We start from the raw sequence: 10,769 nt of genomic DNA, 5'->3' as shown, positions 1-10,769 counted from the left end.
CTCGGGAGAGCAGATGGAAGCTCCTGCTTAGGAGCTTTCGATGCTCCATCATCAGTAGTGGAGGCAGGGAGCAGTGCATGATAGACCCCAGGTAAGAATTCAAACTGTTCTAACAGTTTGCTTACAATGGGACCCTGGCACCATAACCACAACATGGGTAGTAGTGGTTATGGTGCTTGGAGTCTACCTTTACGAAATAACCAAAATAACCTGTGTCACTAAGAAAGTTTCACTTAAAGAAAAACAGAACACAAAATAAAACATTAAACAATGTATATAGTTACATCTGGTTTTATTCAGTTACTCCTCTAGAAGCATTTTCTGTGTACTATACATGGGCCAGCTTCCATGTATTCTGACCGTGTGATCCACATTTTCTGAAAGGGAGACAAAGATGACAATATAGATCCTCCCATCCATACTGCCAACATTGATTCAGGTGAGGCAAAAACACTTAGTGGGTATTCTGGTGACATCAGTGTTGTCAGTTCCTTGGTCATACGACCAGCAATTCCAGGAAGCAAGCTGGTCCCTCCAGACATTAACACATTGTTAAAAAGGGTGCTCCTAAGGTCAATGTCACACTTCATGATGCTGTTAAAACACAACCTATCAATTCCCGGTCCTTCTACGCCGATTTTATCTGGGCTAAACAATGTTTCTGGACATTTATACCTCTCTTTTTGGACATGGATGATTTTTCCATCTGGAAGTGTGTATTTTTCTTCCAATGCTAGAGGGTCCTTCGATCTTTCCAATTCTATGTCCAGAGCCACATAGCACGCCGCTTCTTTTATTTCTTTGACAATTTCTCTTTCAGCTGTACTAATAAAGGAAATGCCACTTTCATTTAGTATTCGCATTAGATAATCAGTCAGGTCTCTTCCTGCTAGATCAAGCCTTAGCACAGCATGTTGAAGACAGTACCCTTCAAAGACAGGTGCAGTGTGTGTCACGCCATCACCTATGTCCACCACACAGCCGGTTACTCTTCCTGAGGAGTAGAGAGCTAAAACTGCTTGGACTGCAACATATGTTGCAGGAACTTGAAGACCCTCAAATAAAACAGTCATCATCTTTTCTCTGTTGGAACGTGGATTCAGAGGTGCCTCAGTAACAAGGACTGGTTTCTCACATGGGTCCAGCATTAAGTTTCTTTGATAGCCATACCTCCATATGAGCTCCATGTCATCCCATGAATTCACCACCCCATGCTCAACAGGGTATTTTAATGAGAGGATACCCCTTCTTCCTTGTATTTCCTCTCCAATATAATAATCCTTCTGTCCAGCTCCAATCATGATAGGTTTGTATTTCGGTCTGCCTATGATATTTGAATACATGAATCGTGGTTTAAGTTCTCCTGAAAGTCCAAGTTTAATAACTCCAGAACCGTTGTCTATAACCACTGCTTGTTCAGCCATGTTGATAACAGCAGCTGCTCTGATGAAACTGCATTACACCTACTGGCCTGCTGCGTCGTCATCTGCTTGTATAGTGAGCAAGGTATGATGGAATAATGGCAGGTGACACAAAGCCTTGCTATAACACAGTGATTTGTATCCTACTTTTTATTTTGGAGGGCTTGCCTATCATTATTATGGAAAAATGGGTTGCTGAACATTATTTTATTCACGTTGTCACATATGTTTGAGCTATTTCTGGCAGAATGGGGGCCATGCAACTACTCTTGATTGCTGCATCCATCCTGTGTGCGAGACACAGCATGAGACAAGGTACAGCTAATTAACAAGGTACAGCACATGGAAAAAAACAACAAATTTGATTAACTGTGAAAAAAAACTGCAAAAAAAACCCACTAAAGTTGACAAAATTGTCTGTGAGGTTTAGTAAATTTACCTCCTTATGTAAGGGCGAGACAGGGGTCTTCAAAAGAAAATTATTTATTTATAAAATATTTTACCTGGAAAGATACATTGAGATTTCTCTCGTTTTCAAGTATGTCCTGGTGGAAGAACTACTACTCAGGTAGGTACAATGAGGACAAAGGTGTACGCCTCAAAGTGAGGATGAAGGATAAGTTAAGAAAAGAAAACCAGTCGTGCCTAGCCCCTAAAGGGATTTTCCAGACAGCCCCTAGAGGAGGACTTAACCCTGCAATGTAAATATAGCAGTTTATGAAAACTGCAATAATTACACATGCAGGGTTGAGGGTAGTGGGAGTTGGGCAGAAGTGGTCTGGGTGCCTGGAGTATCCCTTTAAGGACGGAGGAAATTGTACGAGTTCTGATCAAAACAAAATGAAAGCAAAACAAGGAATTTGAGCTATATCTGTTTGACCTTAATGTACCTATTTCATATTAAGTGTACCCACACATATATAATTTTGTTTAGCAGAAAGTCACAATCATCATCTCTTCATAGAAATGCACTGACTCAGTACATCTCTATGGGGAACATTCAGCGTCAGGCAGTGATTACATTAATATGAATGCAGGGACATACTATACACAACAGAACAACTACATTAAGCTCTATTTGTTCTGGTGACTACAGTGTCCCTTTAAGTGTGTGACTTAAAAGATTGCGGTACACTGGTACTTTGCATAATAGCAAAGCGTAGAAGGAAGGGAAAAACGAGAAGGAGAAAGAGAAGGAAAAGAATCCCTACGCCAATAAATGCCCACTGCTTTGAGGCAGTCCCCTATCAAGTTGAGAAGCATCCCACCACCCCTGCTACAACATTTATAACTCTCCAATACTACTTACTACAACATTGTTGAATCAGTGAGTAAAAATGGGTACCTCCATCAATCGCTGCTTCCTAGTGCTTGTGAGCACCATAAGCACTGTACTTGAACACAACAACCACCGTAAACCCCACGAACCACCGCAGCTTGGTTGGGGTCTTGCTGTCCTCTACCCACCCTGGACCCAAGACCAGGATCCAGCTTCCAGTGGATAGACCTCTCCTAGTCCAGTGAGCGCAGCAGGAACAGCTCTTATAAGAGCTAGTGATTATACTAAGAGTATAGTGATTATAGCAATCCCCAGATTGAATGTAGTTCTCCAATCCCCCAAACATGAGCCAAGACTTCATGAAGGGGTAAACAAATCTCTCTTTAATGGGAGCCACACTGGCCTTTTATGCAAGTCCCCAAGCAAGGTGTACGCCCATATGGACCTTGTTGGGGACAGGGACACAAACTTACAAACCAATAATAACACATTTACAATGTAAGGCACTCCCACACATAGCACACAATCCCTCCCCTGTGCTTGGGAGATAATTGGATCAGTAACTGTACTAATTCTAATCCAATTATCTCCAAGCACAGAAAAAAGATGCTTTTAAAAAACACCCCAAAAGTACCCTAAAAATACATAAAACCCCACAAATGTTACATCCTCTGACCGCCCTGATCTAGGTGACCAACATATCCAAAAATAACCCAGATCAGTTCAGGGGTTCGGGAATTTTCTGGAAGTCTTATTTGTGACCGACAGTGCACATGGTCCTATGCCCAAAACAGTTCCAGGGAATCAGGGCTAACGGTTGGTCTCTCTGTCTGTAGTACAAAAGTACATAACTCACATGAACAGAGCATGATTAAAGTATTTTAGCCAGGTCTATTGCAGGGTCATAGTCAAATAGGCTGGCAGATAGGCCGCTCCAAAAACCAGTGGCGAGGTTGCTCTCGCCACAGTTTGTATGTAGTGTTGGCTTTTACATGCAGGTGTGATTTTTTTTTTTTTGTGTAGTGTTGGTGCTTGAATGTAGGGATGTTTGTATATAATTTTAGTGTTTTAATATAGGTGTGTGCTCGTATGTAATGTTTGCATTTAAATAAAAGGTTTTGGCTTTTAAATGCGGGTGTACATTTGTGTGTTATTTGAAGGAATGGGTTACATAGATACATAGGCTGAAAAAAAAGACATGTGTCCGTCAAGTTCAGCCTTCCTCATATTTGTTTTTTGCTGTTGACCCAGAAGAAGGCAAAAAAAAAAACAGTTTGAAGCACTTCCAAACTAGGAAATAATTGCACATCCTTTTTGTTCTTACGGTAAAAAAACCTTTCCTTTGCCTTAGACTAAATCTCCTTTCTTCTAGTCTAAACCAGGGCCGGATTAACATAGGGGCTGATGGAGCTGCAGCTCCAGGCCCAGGCCCATGGAATAGACTAGTATTGTACTGGCACAGCCGGTATTTGAGGCTGCCTGGTCGTGCCTGTATTACAGTAATACCGGCAATACAATTGCAGGTGTTTTTTTTAGTATAAACGGAGTTTACTCTGCAATACCAGCACCGGCCAGTAGGGGTCACTGTGTGTGGAGAGAGGCAGGGATGGGAAGTTACAGCATATCCCTCCCTGCCTCTCTCTACTACTCAATGTTCCGTGGGGGAGCAGCTACACAGCATAGAGAGCAGTTCTACAGCTCAGGTAAGTGAGGGATGGGGGTAGAGGCAGCAGGGAGACATGGAGACACATACACTAGGGGACACTGAGACAGCAGTGGACGCTGAGACACATGGGGATGCTGTGAAGCATAGGGACATTGGGAGACATTGGGACACGGAGACACTAGGGACACAGTGTCCCCATGTCTCCCAGCTAGTGTCCTCTGTGTCCCCATGTCTCTCAGTGTGCCTAGTGTCCCCACATGTCTCAGTGTCTACGTGTCTCCAGGTGTCTGTCTCCCAGTCAGTGTCCCCATGTCTCCCAGTGTCTGTGTTCCGATATCTCTGTGTCCCCAAATGTTTCAGGGTCCCCAAGTCTCCCAGTGTCCCCATGTCTGTATCCACAAGTTCCACCATGTCTCCCAGTGTCTCAGTGACCCCATGTCTCATTGTGTCCTCTAGTATCCTAGTGACATGGGGACACACTGAGACATGGGTACACTGGGAGACTAGCGGACTGGGCGACATGGGGACACTGACACTGTGATACATAGGGTGACTTGCGAGACTGAGACACTGGGAGACAGGGAGATACTAGGAGCAATCCATCTATACAGCAGAATCAAACTGTGAGTAGTTTGTTGGTGATTTTACAGAATTTTCTCTTATGTCACTACTTGTGATTTACATCATGTGATGCCACGCATAACTAATTATACAAATGATTAAGGCTGATATTTTTTTCCAAGAAAGGTGGCAACCCTAACTACTCTTCACATACTCTTGCTTAACCCCTTAAGGACACATGCCATGTGTGACATGTCATGATTCCCTTCTATTCCAGAAGTTTGGTCCTTAAGGGGTTATTAAAGGAACACTATAGGGTCAGGAACACAATCATATATTTCTGACCCTATTATGTTAAAACCACCATCTAGCCCCCTGACCCCATCCTGCCTCCCTAAATATAGTAAAATCCTACTTGTATTCAAGTCTGCAGCTGCTGGCTCTGCCTCTGAACTACCTCTGTCTGCTGGCATCATCAGAAGTGGTGGTCTGAGCCAATCACAATGGCCCTGGCCAATCAGCATCTCCTCATAAAGATACATACTAATCAATATGCGTCTCTGTGAGGAAGTTCAGTGCCTGCATGCAGAGGGCAGAGACACTGAATGGCAGTGCTGCACATTAGGTAGTACTGCCCCAGGAAGCACCTCTAGCAGCCATGTAAGGAGTGGCCAGTGGAGTTATTTTCTCTGAAAAAAACAGTGTTTACTGCAAAAAGCCTTAAGGGAATGATTCTACTTACCAGAACAAATACAATAATCTGTAGTTGTTCTGGGGACTATTGTGTCCCTTTAAGTTTGGAAGCTTAAGAGGGATGTATGGGAACAAAACTTCTGTGGACTGGCTGACAATAAAATGAATTTAGGTAATTCTCTAACACTGTGGCATGTCCCCTTTCTTCTACACTCACTACATACACCTTTTCTCTGCCCCAGACTATATACCAGGAACTTCTGCCTGCTAGTAAGAAGGTAAGGAGACAAGTGGACATGTGAGTGCTAGCGGACAGGCCTTAGAAAGCGTGGAGTAGGCGCATCATTTGATGCATTTATGTCAAGCTCAGGGTGCTGTCTGCCTAGTATGCCCTTAGTTGGACAGCCTACATGATTGGCAGGCAGCCTGACATGCATTCATGCCAGGCTGGCCTTCCAATTCTTCGGACAAACATGCCCCCTTTTTGGGCATGTTCACCCCTTTTGGCAGGTCTGGTCACGTTATTCGCGCCAGTGGCACACCTTTTACCTTGCCCATTGACTTCCTGCTTCACTGGACACTGCTGTTTGGGGGTATGGATTTACTTGAAAGATGAAAGCATAAATTAGAGAGAGATTAGCATAGAGTATGCGTTTTCGTATAGCTGCATCCTTTGAGTTTCCCTCCGACACCATCTCCATTAGATACATGATGCTTGGGAGGTATGATTGTTTTAGTGTTTTTGGCCGAAAAGATTATGTAATTAGGCCCATCAGACAGCACTAGGCCCACTGGGCTTTTAATCTGGCCCTGGTCTAAACAAATGACCTCATGTCCTATGTATAGTCCTGTTTGTGAATAGATTGCCACACAATGGTTTGTATTGGCCCCGGATATATTTGTATAATGTTATCATATGCAGGACTAAGGGGGACAGGAAGATTGCACCCAGACCACTTTAATGAGCTAGATTGGATTGGGTGCCTATAGTGCTCCTTTAACCCCTTAACGCCGTTACGGCGTTCCATGCCGTCCCGCATTAAAAGGGCTTTAAAGCCGTTGCGGCGGCATGGAACGCCGTAACGGCTTTGAGCCCCTGGAGGAGAGGTGTACTCACCTCAGCCGCGATCCTCTTCTGGGGGGCTGCCTGACAGCCCAGGCAGCCCCCCTCTGGCAAATGAGGCCCCCGGGGGCCATGTGATCGCTCTCAAAGAGCGATCACATGGCCCCCTATAGCTGGCTATGGATCTGCCAGCAGGGGGGCTGTCTGAAATGTCAGACAGTCCCCCTGCTGGTGGGAAGTAATAAAAAAATTAAACAAGTGTAAAAATAAATTAAATATATATATATATATATATATATATATAGAATCCACATGAATTAGGCTGCTCTCCGGACTTAAAAGATTCAAATTTTATTTAAAGTTGATTAAAAATTGCGACCAACGTTTCGGTCCCCGCTTTGGATGAGTCGTTACCAAACATTTTCAGAGAAAAACCATTAATATGTTATAGAAGGAATAAAAGCCTTAAAGACATACTGGTACACACTGACCCCGTGGAAAGTTATTCCAAAGTGGACAAACACAATATAAGGGGATGCATACGTTGTTTAGGATGTGTAACGTGCGGACATATGATCGCAGCAAAAAAATTTAACCACCCCCACACGAACAAAGTTTACGATATAAGACATACCATCACTTGCAAAACCCCTTATGTGGTGTATAAACTGGTTTGTCCGTGCGGTTTACACTACGTGGGAAAAACGGAAACACCACTATGCGAGAGGATCAGGGGCCATCGATCCAGTATCAGGTTGGCGTACAGGGATGGACTAACAGACAAGCCTGTGGCACAGCACTTTCTGGAGAAGAAGCACCCGTTGGCAGCCCTTAGGTTCATTGGGATAGATCACATCCCTCCTCCCCGGAGAGGTGGTGATAGAGGCAGATTATTGCTTCAAAGAGAAGCGTTTTGGATCAACCAATTGAACACAGTGTCACCTTTGGGACTGAATGAAAGTATTACCTACCACTCTTTTTTGTAGGAATAGCCAGCAAGCCAATATAAATTTTAACCATTTTTTTTATAAAAAATTAATATAATCATGTAATTTTTTACTTATATGTATTAATGTGTATAATATATACAGCAAGCACTATGGTAGCACTTTAGTTGAATGTTGTTCACTATAGCATTAATTTAATAATTATTTTTGTGCACATGGCACTTTTTATTAATAATAGCTACTTGGGTGGCACTTTAACTATACACAATTAAATAATGGATGGATTTGAGAATATATATACATCTTAAGCACTCTATGATTGTGTTCCCCTCACTGTGATTTCTAAAATGGGAACATATGGTTGAATTCATTCAGTAGTCACTGATGTTTACACATCACTATGGTAACCGGAGACTCCGGTCACTCACGAAGTTACGCACGTATGATTACGTAATGGGAGGCGGGGCACGTTAAGAGGTGCGCGCGCATACCCGGAAGTGCACTCGGTGATGGCGATTTCGGCGGTAAACACTTTGGTGAGTTATTTTCTTAATTAGTAATGGTATATAAGGCCAGTATTTGTGTTGTAATGTATTGTCCTGTTGAAAATTGACCCTGAAGAAGGTCCCGAGCGGGGACCGAAACGTTGGTCGCAATTTTTAATCAACTTTAAATAAAATTTGAATCTTTTAAGTCCGGAGAGCAGCCTAATTCATGTGGATTCTATCTGATTTGGAGCTTTGGTCTGGCGCCCGGCATTGGCTTCAGATAAACGTGAGTGCTGGGGATTTCAAGTATTTTTTGTAAATTTGTGGGAGAGTGGGGCTCTACCTCCCTACCCTATATGCACCCGTCTGCAGTGCTATTTTTTAAAGCACTTTAACTTACAATAGCAAATTGAGCTACTATAATATTGTCAATAATATACCATTGACCTTGTTAAAGTTTCTGTGTATACTAAAACTTTTTACTTGGTAATATGGATGAATTCCTGGTGCAAGCTGGCACCTATACAGATCATGCAGAAACACTACAATTTACTCCAGAAGAGGCGTCCCAAATTCTATGGGAAGAAACTGGTCAAGAATTGCCTAATCACACGACATCCAGAGATGTGTACTTTAAACTGTTACGGTTACATAAGAGGAGTGTAGATCTGGACCTGCATGGTCTGTTTTTATCAGATTATTTCAAGGCTAAAATGATACCGCGTGGATTCAGGTTATTAAATATACCGACAATTGGCAGACTTAAAGCAACGGTATGCAGAGACTGGACCCATGTTCTAAATAAAGCCTCCTTAGACTTGATGCTTATAACAATCAAGGATGTTAAATCCGATCTTGCAGAAGTTAAACAGCAAATTGCAACATTGGAGATAGAACAAGCGGTTCTATTGGCTTCAGCAGATGGGGTAAAGCTACAGCAACAACTTAAAATGGAATTGCTCAAATATAAAAACGAATTGGTCAGGTTTAAGAAGCAGAAGTTCGAGATGGTCCAACAGGATTATAAGGACCATCGAGTGTATAGATGGTTATCGGGTGACCGTCCACCAAGACCTAGGAGGTTCCGTAGAAAGATTGTCCGCCCCAAAGTTCCGACAATAGATGTCACTTCGGGAGAATCTATGTCAGAGACCGACAACCCTAATGATACATCGGCTTTTTTAGGCCAGACCGGGACGGGAACAGTTACCCGCAGCAGGGTCAGAAGCGAAGAGGGTACAGGAACAGGAGAGGGCGCAAGGCCAGACATGGCACGGAGAGGAAAACCCCCCCATCGGAAGTAAGTCCCGTTTTCAATCTTTCGGACAGACAATTGAATGACATAGAGATGAAGATCTTGAGCAAGGGACTATCATATGTCCCAACCAGCACGGCGAATTCCTTTAAATGGAGCACCGAACTATTTCAGTTTGGTAGAAACATGAGGCTCAAGGAATTTTTTCACAATATCCACAAAAATAAGCCAATGCCAAAGCCAGGGGTCGTAGAGAAATTTAAAGCCAAGTCTACGTTCGACCCACAGACCAATAAACCATCCATTAAGACATTTTTAGCCACTACATCTAAGATGACACAGGAAGTAATATCCAAACGACACAATAAAAAACATAATATCAGCAAGAAGGAGCGACAACTGCTCGACAGTCTGGCTAAAGACCGCAATATAGTGATCCGTTCGGCGGACAAAGGCGGTGGGGTGGTCCTAATGAATTATAGGGACTACGCGGAGGACCTCAACCACCAACTCCAAGATTGTAACACGTATCTCCCCTTGATGGGAGACCCTACTGTAGAGATCCAAAGGAAGATTTCTGATGCTATTGACATGGGCCTTAGAGCTGGATATATCAGTCAAGATCTACATAAATTCTTGAATAAACAACACCCACGGACTCCGATTATATACAGTATACCCAAAATCCACAAGAGCATGCACAAACCCCCAGGCCGCCCCATTGTGTCCGCTATAGGGGGCATTTTGGAGCCCATAGCACAGTGGTTAGACCATATGTTCAAGGGACCTGTAGAGGAGTTAGACACCTGCATCAAAGACACGCAGAACCTTTTGGACAAAATGAAATCTTTGGAATTTGGAGATCAACCTCCCATATTCATCACCATGGACGTCACAAGTCTATATACGGTAATCCCTCACACAGATGGCATTGAAGCCATGCGACAAGTATTATGCAACTCTACTGCCTACCAAGGCCCTATGATCGAATTTACATTGGAACTTTTAGCCTTGGTTTTGTACAATAACTATTTTAGATTTGAAGATCGGTGGTATTTGCAGGTGGCGGGGACATCGATGGGGTCAGCCATGGCCCCCATGTACGCTAACGCGTATATGTATATATATGAGCAGACATACATTTTGACCCCCTACAAGGACAACATTATTGGTTACTACCGCTTCATAGATGACCTATTGATAATCTGGAGAGGCAGTCAAAGTGAAGCATATACAATGATAGACGAGCTTAACTTGCTTCAAACCCCCATTAAATTCACAGCCAAGGTCAGTGAAGTCAGTGTACAATACTTGGATTTAGAACTTTCATTTCAATCAAAGGAGATACAATACACTTTATTTTCGAAACCAACGGATCGCAACACTTTGTTACATG

General features: G+C 43.1%; 1 protein-coding gene across 2 annotated transcripts; it reads right to left on the bottom strand.

Moving 5' to 3' along the window:
• Nucleotides 1-308: 308 nt before the first annotated feature.
• LOC134572005 (uncharacterized) lies at nucleotides 309-1,424 on the bottom strand. Of its 2 annotated transcripts, XM_063430774.1 has the most exons (2): nucleotides 1,308-1,424; nucleotides 309-1,178 (listed from the first exon to the last, which is right to left on the bottom strand). In XM_063430774.1, exons 1-2 carry the CDS (start codon nucleotides 1,422-1,424, stop codon nucleotides 309-311), a joined length of 987 nt encoding a protein of 328 aa, XP_063286844.1. The 2 variants fall into 2 exon arrangements, with proteins under 2 accessions (XP_063286844.1, XP_063286835.1); XM_063430765.1 differs by having other exon boundaries at nucleotides 309-1,424.
• Nucleotides 1,425-10,769: the final 9,345 nt, after the last annotated feature.

Source organism: Pelobates fuscus, chromosome 1 (genome assembly GCF_036172605.1).
Source record: "Pelobates fuscus isolate aPelFus1 chromosome 1, aPelFus1.pri, whole genome shotgun sequence".
NCBI lineage: Eukaryota > Metazoa > Chordata > Amphibia > Anura > Pelobatidae > Pelobates > Pelobates fuscus.
The sequence above is the reverse complement of the archived record's forward strand: the minus strand, read 5'-3'. Positions and strand labels throughout refer to the sequence as shown.

Excerpts from the sequence above, each read along its gene's own strand:
- LOC134572005 (XM_063430765.1), bottom strand. The coding sequence starts at position 1,424 with ATGGCTGAACAAGCAGTGGTTATAGACAACGGTTCTGGAGTTATTAAA.